At 39.9% G+C, this 23,117-nt stretch overlaps 1 protein-coding gene across 8 annotated transcripts in view; it reads left to right on the top strand.

Moving 5' to 3' along the window:
* The window catches only part of CEP78 (centrosomal protein 78), a 36,100-nt gene extending 30,646 nt beyond the window's left edge, over window positions 1-5,454 (top strand). For 5 of the 8 annotated variants that reach the window (XM_024252671.3, XM_024252676.3, XM_024252673.3 and 2 more), the window contains one exon: window positions 209-816. In XM_024252671.3, coding sequence (XP_024108439.1) covers window positions 209-496 — 288 coding nt within the window. In that variant the 3' untranslated portion in view covers window positions 497-816. Of the gene's footprint in view, window positions 1-208; window positions 817-4,602 lie in introns of those variants that run through there. The other 3 variants (XM_024252672.3, XM_024252675.3, XM_063714249.1) reach the window with 1 other exon arrangement.
* The last annotated feature ends 17,663 nt before the right edge of the window (window positions 5,455-23,117 follow it).

Consider the following 23,117-nt stretch of genomic DNA (forward strand, 5'->3'; position numbering starts at 1 on the left):
AATTACACAAAACACAGAAGTCTGAAAATGTGCTGGACCTACCCCTGGCTATAGCTAAGTTAAGTTGGCAATCACTTGGTAAGATATAATTAGGGGAAAAATGACCTGGAAATCTTCTAAGATCACAGAATAACATTGACGTTTTGAACTCAATTTTTTAATGATGGCTTTGTTTGTCACTAAATTTTTGTTTTGTTTTTCCTTCTAGTTTCAGAAAATTACAGGTGATGCTAGAATTCCTTTGCCTCTCGACTCCTTTCCTGTCCCAGTTTCTACTCCAGAGGCCTTAGGAACTTCCAGCAACAACCTAGGAGTCCCAGCCACTGAGCAGCGGCAGGAGTCTTTTGAAGGATTCATTGCTAGAATGTGTTCTCCTTCACCAGATGCAACTTCTGGAACTGGAAGTCAAAGAAAAGAAGAGGAGTTGTCCAGAAATAGCAGATCTTCTTCAGAGAAAAAGACCAAAACAGGTGAATATACCAAAAAAACACTCTGATAAGCAACACCCTGGAAAGGACCTGCATTCCTGATCTGACTGTCCTGAAAACCAGAAAGGCAAAGGAACTAGGGAAACTAGTTCTTTGGTTAATGAACCAATTAAAAGTAGGTCTTTGAAAAAATACATTTCTGTCAAGAAAGAAAATAGAATAGTGACTGTTTCATCCAAGACAAATAAAAGAACATTCTGAAAGTGATACTCTTGGATCTGATTTTGAATTTCAAGAAAGCATCCATTCTCTGTCATGCCTTTCATATAACTAAATCTTTTGAAACTGTTTTTACCTTTAAATTGTAATAAATTTTCTTATGTTTTTATTATGGCGTATGGTGTCTTAAAATATAGGATTGGAAGCCACTAAAGGAAGATTTCTCTATACTTTTTATTATAATGAAATTTTTGGTCTCTTTTTTCCTTTGATAGTTTACAACATTGATTCAGCAATTGTTTACTGAGGGGCTAGTATGTATAATATCATTCTGGGTGCTATGGCTTTCAGCAGTGAACAAAACAAAGTCTTTAATCTCAAGGAACTAACATTCTGTGGAGGGAGAAAACAGAACAACAAAGCAGAGTATGATGAATAGAAAGGGATGGGAGTGAATAAATGGAATAATTTTACCGTTTGGTTAAATGTGGAAATAAATATATATCACATGGCCAGAAGCCATTGACATATTCTAATATATAACCAGAGCAGCAAACATGTCTAGATGCTTAAGCATGTTCATGGATTATAGCAACCCTATAAGATAGGGAACTATTAATATTATTATGCCCATTTTATAGATGAGGAGTCTGAGGAGACAGATTATGTGAATTGCCCAAAGTTGCATGGCTGTAAATAGGTGGTAGGGCTGGGATCTGAACCAGAACCCATACTTTAATCAGCTATCCTGTTTCACTGTTAAGAGAGGAACCACTTAAGGAAGATTCCGAGAAAAAAGCCAATGAACACTAGAAGTAGAAAAGAATGGGGCTATCAGAAAGCACACCTGGGTTGAATTTTTTAAAGGCAGAGTTAGTAAGAGTATGGATATAAATCTTTGGAATAAATACCCCTCCCTGGTAAAAATATGCATAGATAAGTCCTTTCCTACAACCAGACTATGACTTGAGAGATGAGATGAGAAAAAAGCTGGAGTGTCAGATTTCTTCTGGATGGTCTTGCCTGATTGTTATCAAAAGGGCTGCTACAATACTACTGAGTTCATTAATCATGGATTGACTGTTATGGGAATGAAGCAATGAATAAGATGTAATCTTGGCTTTTTAACAGTTGAGTGAAGGAGAGAGAACACAAGCAGATGTCGTAATACCATATGTTACGTTCTATGGTGGGAATGCTGAGGGAGTTTAGTCAGTGTTTGGGGAAGAAGGAGGAGAGCAGTGGGGCCAAGAAAGGCCAACTAAAGAGACCAAAGGTCATGTTAATTTCTAAGCTAAGTCTTAAAGTAATGAGTTACAGGCTGGTGAATAAGAAGGTGAAGGGGAAGGGTACTCAGGGCAGAGGGAATAGCATAAGCAGAAGTACAGAGCCGTGAGTGTGAGTATGTGTGTTTGAGGAACCACAAACACAAGTATTTGAGAGTTACCGAAATGTCATCAGGCACTGGCAGATGTCGCTGAAGGAGGCAGCTAGGGGAACAAGATCGGGTCGTATAATCTACGTTGCATGGAGCTGGTTCTTTTTCTTCAGTAAATAATGAGCTAGTAAAGAATGGAAATTATATGCTCAGGCTTGCATTTTAGATCATTAGCTTTAGGCTGATACATTAAAGAAATATGGAGATCAGTTTTCCACACTCTTCTGAAGAGCATTTGTCTTTGATTTTTAAATGGGACTTATCCTCCCACTTCCTCTCCTACTGAAATAATTTTTAGACAAACATAAAGGAGAGCCTCGCATAAATAGAATTAAGCAGGTTTCTTTTCTTTTTTCTTTTTTTTTCTTTTTTGAGATGGAGTCTTGCTCTGTCGCCCAGGCTGGAGTGCAGTGGCGCGATCTCGGCTCACTGCAAGCTCCACCTTAGCCTCCCCAGTAGCTGGGACTACAGGCGCCCACCACCATGCCCTGCTAATTTTTTGTATTTTTGGTAGAGACGGGGTTTCACCGTGTTAGCCAGGATGGTCTTGATCTCCTGACCTCATGATCCATCCACCTTGGCCTCCCAAAGTGCTGGGATTACAGGCGTGAGCTACCATGCCCAGCCGCAGGTTTCTTTACAGTAGTACTTCTCAAGGGTACCAGAGGCTAATGTTCATTCTGAGTCTTCAAGACAGGCATATGGTATGCAGCCCTTCTCAAATATACTTGTTTATAGAATCCTTTTTTAATAGGAGTGCCTAACAACTGGTGCCACGAAATGCCAATTTGGTAACTTATGACTTAGCAAGAAGAGAAAGGGATCTAAAATAAGGTATAGATGAAGGGAGGGAATAAGTTTTAATCTTATTTTGGCAATTAAATAAGATTTGGTTATGGGAAGTAAGTAAAAAAGAGGCAGTGGGTGGACTTGTGTTTCTGTGACTAAGGTTGGGTGGTGGCATCATTGAGGCTGAGAATATGGGATAAAGAACTGCTTTGGAAAGAAGAGTTTAGTTTGGAGCAGGTTGAATACATCACCTGCAGATTTCAGGAGGAAATGACTGGTAGATGATTGGATGTGCATGTGAAGACATGGAAATAAAGAATTTGAAAGTCATCAGCACATATAAGCAGTAGTTAAAATCATAAAGTTGATGAGAACACAGAATTGTGGGGACTGTCAAGGTTTAAGTGATAAGCAAAGAAAGGATTCTGAGAGAGACAAGTGATAAGAGTGTCAAGAAGGAAAAAGTAGAATACAGTGTCACACGGCAGAGAATAAGTGTCCATGGGATTTTGACAGTTAGGTCCCAGGTGACCTTAATGAGAGCAATTCACTGAATTGGTTGATGAAAATGCCAGATTGCAGTAAATTGAGGGGCAGGAATGCCCTGAGGCTACAATGAAGACTAGGTATAGGGCTACTCTTTGAAGGAGTTTGGATGATAAGAGGAAATGGAGTTAGCTGAAGAGGAATTTTTTAGAATAAGAAGGACTTAAATGTTTGTAAGGTGAAAGGAAGGAACCAAGTAAAGAAGGAGAGGCTCATTTATGCAGCAGGATCTCAGACAAGCGGGGAGCATGAGATACTTTAATGTTCTTAAGACTAAAAGAAACAGATCTGAACAGATGGGGATGTACATATTTGAATTCTTGATGAACTTGAGATGACTCCCGTACATGTAGTGCAAAATGGTTAGATAAGTAACTTAGAGAATCTGGGAAAGAAATATGGATTAGAAAATAAAATCAGGGATGGGGTCACATTGTAAAATATGTAAAAGTTATTGTAGAGTTGGGGGATCCTGGGAAGTGTGGACAGAGACAAAAATGGGAAGAGTTAGAAGTTAAATGAGTTTATACCTGATAACCCCAGTTTTCTTTAAACATGGATTTTTACAAGACCTACCACACAATCACATAATTATAGTTTTAAAATTCTTCCATATTTTACATATATTTTATCAAACATTTAAAACCATAACATTAAGAGTTATAAATGTGGATATTTTTCTGCTTAATATATACAATTTTAGCCCTGCAAATAATTGTTAAACTTTCAATATACCTGAATTAATATCATTTAATTTTGAAATATGGTATTTTCATTTGGTTTAGAGAAAGGTACAAGTGTGTTCCTTTACTGAGAAATTACTATGCCCCTTTACTGAGTACTTACCATCACGTATACAATCTGTATGCAAACAGGACTCTTTTCAGAAAACTATCAGATGTGATACTGTAGCAAAGAGCTTGTCATCCTGTCTTAAATTCACACATAATTACTAGTGGTCAAAAATCATCACTCTTCCTTGCCCATCCAGTTCTATATCCAATAATGAGTTCGTCCAGTTTCAAATGGGTATTTACAGAATCTCTAATCTCAAGACAGTAACACTTGATTTTCAGAGGATCAGCATGATAGGAGATGATTGGTTTTTTTAAAAATTCTGATTATAAACTACATGCTGGAACATTAACATGGATGACTGAACACATTCTTTTACTCTTCTAGAATCCCATTGAAATGACTGGAGAAATATTAAAATAAAAATAATAGCAGAGTTGGAAAACCAGAAATTTGAACACTGTGAAATTTCTGGAAGATAAGAAGCAGATGATTTAAGTACCAGTTAATTAAAGGGTGGAACAGCTAAGCCATTCCACTCATCTTTGGAGCATCTGATTCTGGAGTTTGCCACCAGGCTAAGAAAGCAGCTATCTGAAGTGAGAGCTCTGACCCAAGAAGTGCTGGGATCGGAGAATAAGGGAATTATCCAAAATGGCTACGAAGAGGAACTGAAGTTAAGCTGCCCACATGATCTCTCTAACTATGATGACCTGCCACTTCCATTTATAATCACCATATAAGTGCCTGTAATCACTTGTGTTCATTAAAAGTGAACCAGAATTCCCATTTGGATGAAAAAACAACACTTCCAACTTTAATCTTAGGCCCTCATTTATAAATGGACAACCAAGAATCATCAAATTTGAAGAAAACCAGTAACGTAAAAGGAGGCATGAAATTAAAATTAACCTGTTCAAGAAGATAGTTACTAGGAGAAACATGAAATTTTTAATGAATCAAAATCTTCAGCAATTCATAAAGATACTGTGTTCATAAAGAATAGGATGCCATAAAAAATATTTAGAGTTTCTGGAAATTAAAAATTTGATTATAAAACTGAAACACTCAGAAGATGGACTACACAGCAGAATGGATTCAGTTGAAGCTTAAATTCATGAAATGGAAGATATTAGTTGGTCTCAGACGTTTCATCAGCAACTTAATTACTTAGAAAAAATCTTTCTCAGAGTAACTAAGCAAAATGAACAATGAATCCATTAAAGTGTGGTTTTGTTTTTTGGGTTTTTTTTTTGAGTCAAGGTCTCACTCATGTCACCCAGGCTGGGGTGTAGTGATGGGATCACAGCTTATTGTAACCATGAACCTTTGGGCTTAAATGATCTTCCCACCTCAGCCTCCCAAGTAGCTGCAATGTACCACCATGCCTATGTTTTAAAAAATTATTGTAGATATGGGTTCTTTCTTTCTTTTCTTTTTTTCTTTTTTTTGAGATGGAGTCTCACTCTGTTGCCCAGGCTGGAGTGCAGTGGTGCGATCTCAGTTCACTGCAACCTCCTCGATCTCAGCTCACTGCAACCGTGAAGTGATCCTCCTGACTCAGCCCCCCTAGTAACTGGGATTACAGGCACATACCACCATGCCCGGCTAATTTTTGTATTTTTAGTAGAGATGGAGTTTCACCATGTTGGCCAGGCTTGTCTCGAACTCCTAACCTCAGGTGATTCACCTGCCTCGGCCTCCCGAAGTGCTGGGATTACAGGCATGAGCCACTGCATCCGGCCAAGATGGGTTCTTTCTTAGGCTGGTCTTGAACTCCTGGCCTCAAATGATCCTCCCACCTTGGCCTCCCAAGGTGCTGAGACTAGAGACCTGAGCCAGTGTGCCCAGCCCCATGAAAGATGTTTAGATCAAATAAACTGATAAAGATAGGAGACAAACTACTTCAGCTTTGTGACCTGCAAATCCCCTTTTATAATCACCAGAGGTGCCTGTAGTCAGAAAAAGACTAAACAAATACTAATGACATATGAAAACAAAGTGCAACTAAAGTTCTAGGTTTCAACATGAATGGAGGCATGGCAGGACACAGAAAGTGAAAGCTTGTCCTAGATATTGTTTTATTCATGGGAAGGATACAGGTAGTGTTTGATTCTAGGTGTTGATTGAAAAAATATATTAAAATATATATAAAGTTAAGGGTATGTTAGTAAGGATAGGTTAGGTAATGTTGCATTAACAGCTCCCAAATTTTAATTACTTTCAACAACATAGGTTTATTTGTGTCCATGCAATTTGCCTTTGGCAGATTGGCTAGAGACCCCTATTCAATATCAACCTCAATCTGGGAGTGAGGCTGGTGGAACGTCACTATTTGGAACATTGCTGGTTGCAGTGTCCAAGGAAAGACAGTATGATGCAGCATATATTGTGACTTAAAGCTTCTGTCTAGATGTGACATATGTCACTTCTGTTCACATTTCTTTGGCCAAAGAAAGTCACATGGTTATGCCTGAGTTCAACAGACCAGGGAAGTGCAGAATTGCCATTTGCCATGAGAAGAGAGGGAAGCAAATGTATGTCAACAACTTTAATAGCTACAAAACTACCTGGAAAGAGGGAATGGAATTTTTAGATCCAACAGGACGGGAAAGAAAAAGAAACAAGCTACATAGAAATAAAAAATCCACAATATAGCAAGATCAAGTTTTGTACTCATAATAAACATGAACAGGTTAAATTCTGGAATCCTTAGGCTTGAGTAAAAATATGAAATCCCACTGTGTGCTCTTTGCAAAATCTAAAACGCTGTCATAGATTATAAAGTGATGAACAAAAATATACCAGGCAGATGCTAAAGAGTAAATGTGGCTGTGTTAGCTGCAGACTAAATGAACCCAAGGTGAAAATTGGTAAAGGGGACAAAAGATTCTTTTGGCTGATAAGTACAGTGTTGCAGAAGATTTTTTTAAAAAATATATCTGCAACTTAAAAACTTCATGTTAGGCTGGGCGCAGTGGCTCACGCCTGTAATCCCAGCACTTTGGGAGGCCAAGGTGGGTGGATCACCTGAGGTCAGGAGTTGAAGACCAGCCTGGCCAACATGGCAAAACTCCGTCTCTACTAAAAATACAAAAAAAAGAAAAAAATTAGCTGGGTGTCATGGCACGTGCCTGTAATCCCAGCTACTCGGGAGGCTGAGGCAGGACAATCGCTTGAACCTGGGAGGCAGAGTTTGCAGTAAGCTGAGATGGCACCGCTGCACTCCAGCCTGGGCCATAGAGGAGACTCCGTCTCAAACAAACAAAAACCTTCACCTTAAAATTATAGGGTAAGAATTTAGAAATACAAGGAAAAATGGACAAACCAGTTATAACGAGAAGCTTTAAGACATCTCTTTTCAGAATCAGTGGATCGACTGCTGCACACACACTAGAATGGCTAACATTTTGAAATGCTGATAAATATGCAGAGCAACTGGAGTTCCTCACAGCTGGTAGGAATGCAAAATGACTCAGTCACTCAAAACAGTTTGGCAGTTTCTTTAAATGCTAACATACACATACCATATGACCCAGCAGTCCCGCTCCTGGGTATTTAGAGAGATGAAAACTTAGTTCACACAAAACCTGTGCATGGATATTTATAGCAGCTCCATTCGTAGTGACCAAGATGTCTTCCAACAGGTGAATGGATAGGGATGCATCCATGTGGTGGCAAACATGCCACAATTTGGATGAATCTCAACATCATATGCTGAGTGAAAAAGCCAGTCTCGGAAGGCTACATTCTGTATGATTCCATTTATACGGCATTCTTGAAAAGACAAAACTATAGTGACAGAACAGATTGGAGATTGCCAGGTGTTGGGGTTGGGAGGATTTGATTACAAAGAGGCTGTACAAGGGAGTTTGTTTGTTTGTTTTGGTGATGAACAGTTCTGTATCCTGATTGCGGTGGTGGTAACATGAGTCTATACATATGTTAAAATTTATAGAACTGCATATTCTCAAAAAAATTAGTTTTACTGTATAATAATATTAGAGCTTAAAAAATTCATCCCTCTTGCCCATCAGTAGATCAGGATATGAAAGATACCATTGAACATAAATATTTTGTATCCATGATGAATACAAAGTATATTCTCCTGGAAAACCAATAGAACATTCATATAAATGATTCCTATGAAGGTAAAAAACTTACAAAATTCAAAGATCATACAGATCATGTGCTCTGTATAATGTAATAATAGTAACAAAAGGCCTGTCCACTTGGAAATTTTTAAATGATCTTCTAAACAACTCATTTAAAGGAGAAATCAAAACAAATTGCAAATTACTTAGAATTAATAAAAACTTCTCTAAAGCTGAGGAATTCTGCCAAATAGGTGTTAGAGGAAATTGTATAGATTTTGATTTACTTTCCAAGAAGAAAGAAGACAAAAGAGATGAATTAAACATTTAAAGCTAAGAAAGAGATAAACCAAAAGAAAGGTGAGGAATTGGTAAAAGCAGAAATGAATAAAATAGCAAATTTTGATCAGTGAAACACAGGTTTTTAAAAATGAAAGACAAACCTTTATAAAATATGATAAAGAAAAAAAAGCAAGAAGTAATTAACAAAAATTGCCAGCATTAGGAATAATTTTAGAAGGATACCTACAACTAGAAGAGATATTTTTAATTATGAGAGTACTTTTATAATTTACTATAAATAATTGTGTAGTGTTAAACCAATAAATTTGAAAGACTAGATGAAATGTGATGACTTTAAAAATATGAATTGTAAAAATTGACAAAAAATAGAAAATGTAAATAAATGAAACATCTTAGGAGAAATTGAAAAAATAGGACAAGAATTTATTTTTAAAAAGAGGCCAGGCGCGGTGGCCCACGCCTGTAATCCCAGCACTTTGGGAGGCCGAGGTGGGCGGATCACCTGAGGTGAGGAGTTCAAGACCAGCCTGGCCAACATGGTGAAACCCCGTCTCTCCTAAAAATACAAAAATTAGCCAGGCGTGGTGGCGGGCACCTGTAATCCCAACTACTCAGGAGGCTGAGGCATGAGTGTTGCTTGAACCTGGGAGGCAGAGGTTGCAGTGAGCTGAGATCACACCGTTGCACTCCAGCCTGGGAGACAAAAGGGAAACTGTCTCCAAAAAAAAAAAAAAAAAAAATACAGTTAGAAAAACTTTAAAGGGGCCAGGTGTGGTGACTCATGCCTGTAATCCCAGCACTTTGGGATGCCAAAGTGGGAAGATTGCTGAGACCAGCAGTTTGAGACCAGCCTAGGCAAGATCTCATCTCTACAGAAATTAAAACACAAAACAAAACAAAAAAACCCAAAACTTAGCCAGGCATGGTGGTGCGTGCATGTAGTCCAGCCACTCAGGAGGCTGAAGTGGGAGGATTGCTTGAGGCCGGGATTCGAGGCTGCAGTGAGCTGTGATCATGCCACCACTGCTTTCTAGCCTGGGCAAGAGTGAGACTCCGACTCAAGAAAAAGAAAAACCTTCCAGGGGCACATTTATTTGTAAACCATTCCAGAGGATAGAAAAGAGATGTAAAGCTCCCTAATTCATTCCATATGGTTAGCATAATCCTTATAGCAAACTGCACAAATAAAACACAAGGAAAACTAAACCAAATTCAATTAATGTAGGTGCAAAAATCCAAAATAAAACTAGCAGTTTGAATTCAGCATTGTAGCAAAAGATATATCATTTTCAAGGAAGATTTATACCAAAACATGCAAGATTGAGTGAAGAGTAACTCACTGTAGCTCACTAAATTAACAGATTAAAGAAGTATAGTCATCTTCACAAGCTGAAAGAGCATGTGATAAATTCAACATCCTCTGGTATTCTTAACAATCTCGAAACAGAAGGAAACTTCCTTAGCTTAGCTTCTTGGCTTCATTAAATATACCTAACAGAAATCTACAGGAAACAAACTTGGTGAAAAGTTTTTGCTAAGACAAAAACAGTACTAAAAAGTACACATTTTGGGAAATGAGACAAGGCTCTCGTTATTTGTAAATATGGGGTCTTTTTTTTTTTTTTTTTTTTTTTTGACAAAAAACTCCCTGTGATGATCTACTGGCATGCTATTACAGCTAATAAAGCTTAGTAAGGAGGCTGTGCACAACACCAACACACCGGTATGAAAAGTGTGTACACCAGCAATAACCAATTAGAAAATGTATGAGGAAATAGACTTGCATCCACAATAGCTGCAAGAAGTAAATATTATCTAGAAATAAGATTAACAAGAGAAATGTAAGGCCTATATAAATAAAATGATAAATCTATGCTAGAGGGTATAAAAGAAACGCAAAAATAGAGGTATGCCATGTATAAGACCCAACATAATAAATATATCAGTTCTACCAAATTAATTTATAAATTCAAAGCAATTTCATATAACCACAGTAAAGCTTTTTAAATGGATGTAATAACCTGATTATAACATTAATCTGGAAGACATCAGGCGTAAAGCAATTTTGATTACATCTCAAAACAATCCATGGAGCTAGGGTAAATGTGCTGTTCACACAGGAATAATCACAGGTATAGAACCGAGAAACTAGGAACAGAGCAATGTATATATATATATGTATTTTAAAAATGGCATCACAAGTCAGTAGAGAAGGGTTTGAACTATTCAGTAAATGATGTTGAGGTTATTTACTACTTTTTCTTATTTCATATCATGGATAAAAAAAGATGAATTAAACATGGAAATTAAAAATAACTAGAAGAAAATACTGGAAACAAATTGTAATAAATGTGTAAGAAAGGCATTCCCAACCAAGACACAAAACCCAGTAGCCATGAAAAAAAATGATAGATTTGACTACATTTTTAAAAAGTGAAACCTTTCACTTTTTACAAAACTTTGATAAAATTAGATTTCATAAATAAAAGAGTGGGAAAATACACGTAATAGAACAGAAGATTTAAGATAATATAAAGAGCACCTACAAACAAAACAAAAATTGGACAAAGGCTATAAAAATATTTTATAAATAAGAAATAAAGACTATAAACATAAACATTCAACTTCATAAGCAATCACGAAAATTAAAGTTAAAATGAGATACTATTTTTCAATACATTGAAATGGCAGATTATTAAAGATTGGTGATAGTGCTGGAGATAATGTGAGGAAAGGAGTACTCTCAGTCATTGTAGAAATTGATACAGCTTTTGGATGGACAGTTTGACAGTGTGTATCAACATGTGAAACGTCTCCAGCCTTTGATCTAATGACTAATTTTAGGCATCCAGCCTGAAGAAATATTCACACAAGTGCCCAAAGAGTCAGATACAAGACTGTGTGAAGTGTTTTTTGATATAATAAAAAATTAGAAACAGCATAAATGTACAGAAATGCAGAAATTGTTGAATTAGTACATACCAATTTCTGACATATAACACTCTGCAGCAGATAAAAACAATAGCTCTCTAGTGTGGACATGAAAATATTTCTAAGACATTGACAGGAAGAAGAAGTTGCACAGTAACCACACACTCCCGTTTACATTTGTATAGTTAAAACCTGTTTACCTATACGTAGCATATATGCATGTGTGCACCCTAGAAAAGAGTCTGTGATAATACATATCAAGCTATTGACAGTGGTTTTGTCTGCTGAAGGAGGAAAAAAGGGGGGCTTCTCACATTTTACTCCATTTGATTCTAGGTTGTTTAGTTTAAAAAAAAAGTTTTTATGTACAACAGACAATTTTTAAAATTCCTTTTCATCATAGAAAATGAAAATGTGTACTCTGTTATCCTTTACGCTCTGTCCATTTTTTCTTCAAAAATGTGTCTGACCTATTTCCTTATCAATGTGAATGAAAATGAGCTTTGCTACATAACCTCTTTTCAGAGCTTTGTATTCCTGAAGTGTTGGAGTCGCCTACATGGCATAGTCAAATGTTTTTAACTTAACCACAACCCACAGTAAAAATGAACTTTTCTGCAAAGTTAAAAGTAGTAGTCCTGGCCCCACCTTCCTTGTGTGCACATATAATTAATGGAAAATTGCATCAAACAACTCTGATTGTACTTCTAGTGACTAATTCATGTACTGTTCTATTCCTTGCCTTTAAAGAAAATTATGTTGGCAACCCACGAAGTATGTTTCACAATCCACTAATGGGTCATGTCCTACTGTTTGTAAACACTGGCTAGAGTGTTTCAAACATCTGCTCTGTTTACCCCTGACAAAACTGCTACTCGTGGGACAATGCAAGTCTTTCCCACATTTGTTTTATTTTATGGCTAAAAGTCATTTCTGCATTTGCAAATTACTTCCAAAGCCTACCTTCCTTGAGCTCTTTAACTCTCCATAGTCTTATGGTAATTTTCTTTAGATTTCCCTTTTCAGAACCCTTTTGTGACACTGAAAACCTGAGTTTTGAAACTGATACATCTACCTGAGATTTTTCACATATAAAATTTGGTCAAAAAGTTAAAAAACAAGAAGACTTTGCCCTGTGACTGAGGTGCTCAGAAGGTACGGCTGGCTGCTCACAAAGGCACATAGTGAGTGATAGGGGCTGAAAGGGCTCAGAGAATGCCCGAGTTCTTTCAGTACAGTTTGTACATTTTAAACCACTGTGAACTGAAAAAAAAAAAAAAAAAAAAAAAGGCAACCTTGGTAGTTTAGAAATAGATAAGGACCCACTTATAGAATAAATAATAATTAGCTTGTTCCAGAGAGACTAGTGAAGATTAGTTGGTTTATTTAATGTGTTAGAAAGATGGTCCTCAAAGTCCTTGAAATGTGAAGGTGGCTTTTATCTCTTTAAGAAAACAAGTAAACTCCACAAAATCTTGAAAGCTAGATAATCCTAGCTTAAATGATAAAATTTGAGTAGGGTTTGAAAACACTAAAATCAATTTGCCAAATAACCAGCTCTAATTTCTTTATACCAAAGCCAAACTTCACCTAACCAGATAGGAGACACTTTTGTATATTATTCCAAATATCGCAAACCTACAAGGAGTAAAAGGTATTATTTTAAAGAAGAAGAAATGAGGCCCGAGAGGTATTGATTCACTTGGTTGAGGGCTTCAAGTAGCACAAGGCAGAAGCAGGATTTGTTGACTTCCAAACCTGTTTTCTTCCTTCACCATGTGGCCTTTGCATCTTTCCCACACAAATATTATTCCACAAATATTTATTGTCACCGACTATAACAAAAGAACAGAACCATGTATCAGAGAGGCTGCAGCAGTGAGTTCCACCCAGGTCCACACTGTTGCTCACAGTCAAGTAAACTGCAGGCTGTTTTTGTGATGCCTGGCTGGAATGTCAAGTGAGGCATGGTATTCATTGGCTGGGCGCAGTGGCTCACGCCTGTAATCCCAGCACTTTGGGAGGCCGAGGCGGGTGGATCACGAGGTCCGGAGATTAAGACCATCCTGGCCAACATGGTGAAAACCCGTCTCTACTAAAAATACAAAAAAAATTAGCCGGGTGTGGTGGCGGGCACCTGTAGTCCCAGCTACTCGGGAGGCTGAGGCAGGAGAATGGCGTGAACCCGGGAGGCAGAGCTTGCAGTGAGCCAAGATCACGCCGCTGCACTCCAGCCTGGGTGACAGAACGAGCCTGGGTCTCAAAAAAAAAAAAAAAGAAAAAAAATGGTATTCATTTTCTCTTCTTTAGGGACGCCTAGGCTTATATCACTTTCTACAGTTGCTCTCTTTTCCAATTCCAATTTAGTTGGTATAACAATTACAAGTTTAAATTGGCTAATGCCTCAAAATGTTTTGTTATGGCTTTCTATTCCACTCATTTTTGTTTTTTAAAAATTAAATATTTAAAATATTAAATAACTTTTCACTGAAATTAGTCAGTTTTTTTTTTTTTTTTTTTTTTTTTTTTGAGACAGTTAGTTGCTCTGTGGCCAGGCTGGAGTGCAGTGGCACGATCCTGGCTCACTGCAGCCTCCGCCTCCTGGATTCAAGCGTTTCTCCTGCCTCAGCCTCCCGAGTAGCTGGGACTATAGGTGCACATCACCACACCCTGCTAATTTTTGTATTTTTAGTAGAGATGCGGTTTCGCCATGTTGGCCAGGCTGGTCTCAATCTCTTGACCTTGTGATCTGCCCGCCTCAGCCTCCCAGAGTGCTGGGATTACAGGCGTGAGCCACTGCGGCCAGCCGGAAATCAGTCGTCTTATATGTGAAGTCCATAGTATTTAAGGCCTAGTGGTTGAATATAATAGACAAGCTACAGTGCGGTGTTTTCTCTCACTAATAAAAGTAGATTTGGGCCGGGTGCAGTGGCTCATGCCTGTAATCCCAGCACTTTGGGAGGCCGAGGGGAACAGTTCATGAGGTCAGGAGATCGAGACCATCCTGGCTAACATGGTGAAACCCCATCTCCACTAAAAATAGAAAAAATTAGCCAGCCGTGGTGGCAGGCACCACCATCAATTGCCTGTGATTTTGCCATGCTTTTCAAGTGATTGCTTTCTTAAAGAGGACCATGATGAAACTTTCCACAAATCTGAGTTAAATCATCTTCACAGTTTACAAAGATTATAATCATTTAGGATTTCTCCATGTTTGTCATCAGGAAACTGTGATTTTTCTCTACCATAGCACGATTCTTCCCCATCTGGCTATTCTATCTCACCTGTTCTCTCTAGAAGGAAAGCCTCATGCCTTTGGCCTTAGTTGGAAAGCATTGGCCTTGCTGGTCCTTGGCCTCCTATATCTGTCATAGCTCTGCAGGCTGAAGCACCAGTGAGCCTCCTATCAGGAGAAACTCCCAGGGAAATGAGAAATAATTTCATTTCTCCAAGGACTTCACAGTCCCACGTGGACGAGGCAGGTGCTTGCTAGAGCTGGGAAAGTCTTACCTCAAAAGAGGCAGAGAAGCCTCTTGGGTTTACTTTTAATGGTTTTGAGAAGCAGCAGCTTCAGAGGAGAGCTCCCAGCAGGAACACAGGCCTCAGCCAGCCCTGGACTTCTGCCAGGGTTGGGGAGGGCCCCACAGCAGCAGGACTGACTTCACAAGACTGGATTTCTCCCAGTTAAGTTCATAAGTCATGGACTCAGGACAGCTGCCCAAGATCTTGAGTGGCATTTTGGAGAGCCTGAAGCCAAGGTTCTTCTGCAGGGGACTGCAGCTGTGCAGGAGTCAGAGTCTACCACCATTGCTAAATGAGCTTTCTGGCTGACCCCAAACCAAAAAAAAAAATCGGACAGAGAATAATTTTGGGACTTTTAATTCCTTTAGACCTCAATTTTCAAGAAAAATGACTTTTTTTTTAGACCTTAATACCTCCCTGAGAATTTAATACTGTGAATTATTTCATATAGTTCAAATCAGGGCATTTTAATATTGCTGGCATTTATTATTTGGAGAAGTTTTATGCCTTCATTTGAGTTCACTGCATAATCTCCAGTGAGCTCTATTGAATGTCCTACCTGAGAAAATGTAAAATGAAGTACAGACTACGGAGTGAATTTCCAACCTAGGGCATTTATGACCTTCAGTAAATGCAGCCAATGTTCTGTTCTTACCCATTTCAGAACCTTCAGTGTCCAATCACTGACCTCAGGAGGACTCCTGAAGGAGTCGTGATGATGGTCCGGAGCAGGCTTCCAGGTGAGGGGGAAGGCTCAGGGACACTCAGCACCCTTACCCACGGGGAACAGCTGCATCTGGCTGTGCTGCGCCCTAGGGGTTAAGAGAGCCAAACGAAGCCAGCACACCAACACTCCATGGCTCACACTTGGAATCTCAGCACTTTAGGAGGTTTAGGCATGTGGATTGCTTGTATCTAGGAGTTTGAGACCAGCCTAGGCAACATGGCAAGACCCTATCTCTACAAAAAGTTTAAAAATGTACACGTGTACCTGTGTAACAAACCTGCACATTCTGCACATGTATCCCGGAACTTAAAGTAAATACAAATTTTAAAAATAATAATAAATAAATAAAAATTAGCCAGGCCTGGTGGTCCACGCCTGTAATCCTAGCTACTTGGGAGGCTGAGGTAGGAGGATCACTTGAGCCCGGGAGGTGGAGTTTGCAGTGAACAGTGATAGTACCATTGCACTCCAGCCTGGGCAACAGACCGAGACCCTATCTCCAAAACAAAAACAAAAACTAAGAAAGCCAAACACTGGGGAGGCAAGGGAGAGGGACTTTTCCCTCTCTCTTCAGGTGTCAGCCTAAGTCCATAAAGATGAGTGTTGGCTTCCTCAGATGTTTTGGGGACTAAGCCTTCTTCTTTTCAGACTCCCTGTATCCTCCCAGGATGAAGGAGTGACTCATTCAGGCTGCTGAGATTGCTAAAGGCACATTATGCAGACTGGCCTCCTTCCTCTGGTTCTCTTTTGGATCTTGCCTGTCCCCAAGTAGCATGCAGTTTTCCCTTTGGTCTTGTTCATTTTCTGTAGTTGATTCATGGAGGCCTTCTCTGCCTCTGTTGCAAGGCAGGACATAGCAGGCTTGTCACTGCCTTGTAAGTAAATTCCATTTGCTGGGGGAAGAGGAATGGGAAGACCAACCTGGATTTGGCTTCCAGTCATAGTCTCCAATCCACCTTAGAAAGGACTGAAGCTGCTATTACCATCTTTATTTGAGTCTATTGTGCTGCTGTGAACAAGTTTCAGTTGAATTCAGAACTTTGGAGGGGAGAAAGATTGTATTAATTAGTACCCTAAACACTCAACATGGATCATTTTCCTTCACATGTCAAGAAACATGACAGTGGCTGGGCATGCTGGCTCACTCCTGTAATCCCAGCACTTTGGGAAGCAGAGGCAGGTGGATCACTTGAGCCCAGGAGTGAGACCAGCCTGAGCAACATGGCAAAACCCCGTCTCTACAAAAAACACAAAAATTAGGAAGGTATGATGGCACACGCCTATAGTCCCAGTGTGTCCGGAATTGGTTCCTTCCGGTGGGTTCTTGGTCTCACTGAGTTCAAGAATGAAGCCGCGGACCCTCGCGGTGAGTGTTACAGTTCTTAAAGATGGTGTGTCCGGAGTTTGTTCCTTCAGCTGTTCAGATGTGTCTGGAGTTTCTTCCTTTCAGTGGGTTCATGGTCTCGCTGACTTCAGGAGTCTCACTGACTTCAGGAGTGAAACCACAGAGCTTTGCAGTGAGTGTTACAACTCTTAAAGGTGGCTCATCCAGAGTTGTTTGTTCCTCCCGGTGGGTTCATGGTCTCGCTGACTTCAGGAATGAAGCCGCAGACCCTCGCGGTGAGTGTTACAGTTCTTAAAGATGGTGTGTCCAGAGTTTGTTCCTTCAGCTGTTCAGATGTGTCTGGAGTTTCTTCCTTCCAGTGGGTTCATGGTCTCACTGACTTCAGGAGTCTCGCTGACTTCAGGAGTGAAGCCGCAGAGCTTCACAGTGAGTGTTACAACTCTTAAAGGTGGCTCGTCCAGAGTTGTTTGTTCCTCCCGGTAGGTTTGTGGTCTCACAGACTTCAGGAATGAAGCTGCAGACCCTCGCAGTGAGTGTTACAGCTCATAAAGGTAGTGCGGACCCAAAGAATGAGCAGCAGCAAGATTTATTATGAAGAGCGAAAGAGCAAAACTTCCACAGCGTGGAAGGGGACCCAGGCGGGGTTGCTGCTGCTGGCTCCAGTGGCCAGCTTTTATTCTCTTATTTGGCCCTGCAGACGTCCTGCTGATTGGTCCATTTTACAGAGCACTGATTGGTCCATTTTACAGAGTGCTAACTGGTGCATTTACAAACCTTTAGCTAGACACAGAGTGCTGATTGGTGCGTTTTTACAGAGTGCTGATTGGTGCATTTACAAACCTTTAGCTAGACACAGAGCGCTGATTCGTGTGTTTTTACAGAGTGCTGATTGTTGTGTTTACAAACCTTTAGCTAGACACAGAGCGTTGATTGGTGTGTTTACAATCCTTTAGCTAGACAGAAAAGTTCTCCAAGTCCCCACCCGACCCAGAAGCCCAGCCAGCTTCACCTCTCACCAGCTACTTGGGAGGTTGAGGTGGGAGGATCACCTGAGCCTGGGGAGGTCAATGCTGCAGTGAGCTGTGTGTGATCGCACCACCTTGGGTGACAGAGTGAGATGCTGACTCAAAAAAAGAAAAAAAGAAAAAGAAAAAGAAACATAAAAATTAACTCTAGAGTTCCAACTCCACAGCATACCTTCTGTCATAGGAAAGACTGATTTTCTCAGTTCCAGTTAAAAATCCTGGGAAAGTATCTTACATCTATTAGGATAGCTACTATTAACAAAACAAAACAGAAAATAAATGTTAGCAAGGATATGAAGAAATTGGAATCCTTGTGCACTGTTGGTGAGAGTGTAAAATGAGGTAGCCATGATGGGAAAAAGTATGAAGGTTCCTAAAAAACTAAAACAAAATAGAACAGGGTACAGTGGCTCATTCCTATAATTGTAGCACTTTGAGAGGATTACTTGAGGCCAGGAGTTTGAGACCAGCCTGAGTAACAAAGTGAGACCTTATGTCTATTTAAACTTTTTTAAATGCAAAAACAAACAAAAAATCAAAATTAAAATAGAGCTACCATATGATTCAGTAATACCACTTTTGGGTATATATCCAAAAGAATTGAAAGCAGGGGCTCGAAGAGATATTTGTACACCCATGTCGATAGCAGCATTATTCACAAGAGCCCAAAGGTGTCCACTGATGGACGAATGGATTTTTAAAATGTGGTATATACAGTACATACAATGAAATATTTTTCAGGCTTTAATAGGAAGGACGTTCTGACACATGCTACAACGTGGATGAACCTTGAGGACCTTATGCTAAGTGAAAGAAGCCAGTCACAAAAAGACACATACTATATGATATCACTTATGGGAGGTCCCTAGAGTAGTCAAATTCATAGAGACAGAAAGTAGAATGGTAGTTGCCAGGGGCTGGAGAAAGGAGAATGGAGAGGTATTTAATGGGTTTCAGCTTTAATGTTTAATGAGTTTCAGCTTTGCAGGATGAAAAAGTTCTAGAAATTGACTGAACAACAATGTAAATGTTCTTAACACAACGGAACTATACACTTGAAAAATGTTTAAAGTTGTAAATTTAATGATAAGTGTTTATTACCACAATTAAAACAAAAATCTTGGGAAAGATTTTTGATGAACACCCCCTGGATCAGGAGATCCAACCTGAAGCAACCAATTGTGGCCAACAGGCAGTGAGCTCAGAACACAGGAGCCCCCATTCATGTGGAGGGAAGAGCATTGAATGTTCACTACTGCTGACTTTCATATAATTTGAAACTAGTGAGATGTGGGGAAGCTTGAATCCTGAGGCTGAAAAATATCTGTAACAATGCAATTCATAAATGGAAGTGAAGAGTCATTGAGATTTCTGCAGAAGTAACAATTCTGTAGTTTTCTAACAAAAGAAAGAGGTGAAATATTTATTATTTTTGAGTTGTCCTAGTCAGAGATATAAAACTAATAAATCTCAGTAGTACAATCTGAGATGACAGGACAGGGAGTGGAGGAAAGATGGGCTTTTTGCTAAAGCTCTGGGATAGATAAAGAATTCTTGCATGGTAAATATTTCTCAGTGAGGTATGGTCTTCTGAGTTTAGCCATTTGAGGTCATGTGCAATTCAGAGCAATAAGGATTCAGTGATTTTAAAATAAAAACTTCTTGCTTTTGTAATATTACCTAGCACTTTGGGATAAAATGTTAATCATTGATTTTCTGTTGAAACTCAGATTTCTGCTGGACTAGTAACTCATTCTAAGTAGTCTTCCTGTGTGGATGATGAACTAGACTGTCTGGGAGAGAGTGTATATCAGCAAAACACCTCAGGATTCAGATTATTGATGAAAATTGAGATGGAGTCACTGGGCAGAGCTGTGTAAAGGAGGAGGGAAGGTGAGGTACATACAGCGTTTGCCTTCCCAGCCCTCTGTGGTTCTTCTGCCAAGAGCATCCCCTTTTAGGGTTGAACTGTTTCTACCTCACTTCAGTATTGTGTTTCAGTGGGTCCCAATCTGATTGCTCTGCTTTCCAGGGTACAGGATGGATGTGTGACTCAAAAGCATTGAAATCTTTGAGAGATGATGTTTAACCTGGAAACAAGGGAAGAGAGTCCCTTCTTCTCTCACAGCAAAGATGATACAATCACTGGCCATGGTTATAGGCTTGAGGAGAATGCCAGTTTGAGTGGATAAAATGATGTGAAGAGAGAAGCAAAGTTAGAAAGGAAAGATATAGGCTGGGTAAAGTGGCTTAAGCCTGTAGTCCCTGCACTTTGGGAGGCCGAGGCGGGCAGATCACTGAAGTCAGGAGTTCAAGACTAACCTGGCCAACATGGTGAAACCCTGTCGCTACTAAAAATACAAAAATTAGCCAGGCGCAGTGGCGGATGCCTGTAATCCCAGCTACTAGGGAGGCTGCGGCAGAAGAATCACTTGAACCCAGGAGGCGGAAGTTGCATTGAGCTGAGATTGCGCCACTGCACTCCAGCCTGAGCAACAGAGTAAGACCCTGTTTCAAAAACAGAAAAGAAAAAAGAGAAAAAACAAAACCAAAGAAAGACATACACAGATGGTCAGGTGCAGTGGCATGTGCCTGTAATCTTTGCCAGTTGGAAGGCTGAGGTGGGAGGATCACTTGAGTCCAGGAGTTCAAGGCTGCATTGAGCTGTGGTGTTGCTACTGGACTCCAGCCTGAGCAACAGAGCAATACCCTGTCTCTAAACAAACAAACAAAACAGAAAGACATACAGAGATGCATACCTCACAGCATTTGGGTTTTCTGTTTGGGTTGACCTAGAAGTGCAGCCTTACTTACCCTTGTCCGCCCACCCTGAAGTTTGGTTTCAGGTTCCATGCATGGATCCATTTCTCTTCTGCCTAAGCTGGTTGGAGTTGGATATGTGTCACTTTCAATTAAAAGAGTCCAGGGGTGCAGCTCAGGCCATTAGGCACAGGCCACCCAGCATTCCTATAGGGTGGAGGAGACTAGGCTATTGCCTGCCTTTCATGAGAAAACAAGGAGTAGCAGGAAAAGTATCTTGAACCCTAGACTAAGAGCAAAGGAGAGAGATCTGGTTTCCACTCCCACCGTTAATGTGTGGTTAATCTTGGGTGAGTTACTTTCTGGTTCTTCCCTTTCTACACTACAACTTTCTGTAGTATTTGAACATTTAAAAGTGATCATGTGGCCAGGCATGGTGGCTCACGCCTGTAATCCCAGCATTTTGGGAGGCCAAGGTGGGTGGATCACGAAATCAGGAGTTTGAGACCAGCCTGACCAAGATGGTGAAACCCTGTCTCTACTAAAAATACAAAAATTAGCCAGGCATGGTGGCACATGCCTGTAATCCCAGCTGCTCAGGAGAATCATTTGAACCCAGGAGGCGGAGGTTGCAGTGAGCTGAGATCGCGCCACTGCACTCCAGCCTGGGCGACAGAGCAAGACTCCGTCTCAAAAAAAAAAAAAAAAAAAAAGTGATCATGTGTCACATTTGCCTCAGGAAACCTTAAAAGGGATAAAACAGTTATGGAACAATAAATGCTATTAACATTTTTCCTACATGAGGAGATCTAGAAAAACAAAGGCAAAGTATTTTAGTACCTGAAGAAACAGGTAATAAACAGTGTATAAACATGTCAAGTTCAACCAGTAGGGAAGGAGAGAGACTCTTCCGTTCACTGAGTCTTCTACATAAACACGTCTCAAGATTTTTATTGCAAACCAATAGCTTCTCCTCTGAGCCATACCCCTAGGATGGTTAGACATTTCCCTATGGCACTCAGCAATCGCAGAAACATCGAAGTCCAGGATAATGGCAACAACTAACTCGATGTTAGACAATGAGAGGTAAGAATTAACTGAGCATGAAAAGAGGAAATGTACAGAGAAAAATGGAAAACCTTAACCCAGGCTGCTTAAGAGACTCTGAATAAAATCTGGGGGTGGCGGGATAGGAGGGCATCACCAGCAAAAAGCCACAGGAGCACTCTTTGAGGCCCTTGTCTCCCGTTTGGAAAGGATGCAGCATTTTATTGAGGGAGCGGCAGCATCCCCAGGCAGCAGGGCAAGGCAGGGCATGTCACACGCTTGTGCAACAGCTTCCTCGCCTCACACCCTTGACTTCTTAGATCCCATCTGATTGCTCAGGTTCAGCTTGTATTACTCGGAGCTTGCTCTCTTCTGGGACAATTTAAATGACTTTACTGACACCTTTACATCATTTTTAAAATAGGGCAGTGTGCTTAACACAAAGAGTTGTATTCTTTGGAATAGAAATGCAATGATTTGATGTTCTCTCCATGGTTCAAAGCCCAGAACAGACTCCTGGTGATCCTGGACAAATCCTGGATCTGGGTTTTGGCTTTTCTTTCTATGAAATGGAAAAGTATGTTACCAATAGGTTCCAGGACATCCATGTGTGAAGCCACAGGTGGAAGAACTGGCCCAGCCTTACAGCATCACTTTACCTCTTTGCACAATTTTTCTCATCAGAAAGTGAAGGAGTTGGCCTAACTCCTGAGATTTGTGAGTCAAATTGGATAATTCAATCACAAACACCCCAAAATATATGTAAGACACACTGGAAATACTTTATATTTTGATACATGAAAATGACCCTGTGTTGTCTGGAAGAGAGTGGGTGCTCTTGGCATTATTTGTCATAAGCACACTTGGTGATTTTCTTTGATCTCTAACCTTACAGTTTAGAATGTTTACAGAGTTCCTTTTGGCTCCTTGATTCCACATGGTTAGTATACCCGATTAGGATTCATTAATCATCTTTGGCTGTCCAAGGAAGTTTATGCATGTTTAGCGACTTGAGACACTGGGGCCAGCCTGGGGACACCAAGTCATTCTGTTACCTAAGAGTTCCATTTTGGCGATGAAAGTTAAAGTATGCTGGGATATACAGAATCAGCATAAATGTTATTACTTTAAAAATTCTTTCATCTCAC

The sequence above is a fragment of the Pongo abelii genome, chromosome 13, assembly GCF_028885655.2.
Source record: "Pongo abelii isolate AG06213 chromosome 13, NHGRI_mPonAbe1-v2.0_pri, whole genome shotgun sequence".
NCBI lineage: Eukaryota > Metazoa > Chordata > Mammalia > Primates > Hominidae > Pongo > Pongo abelii.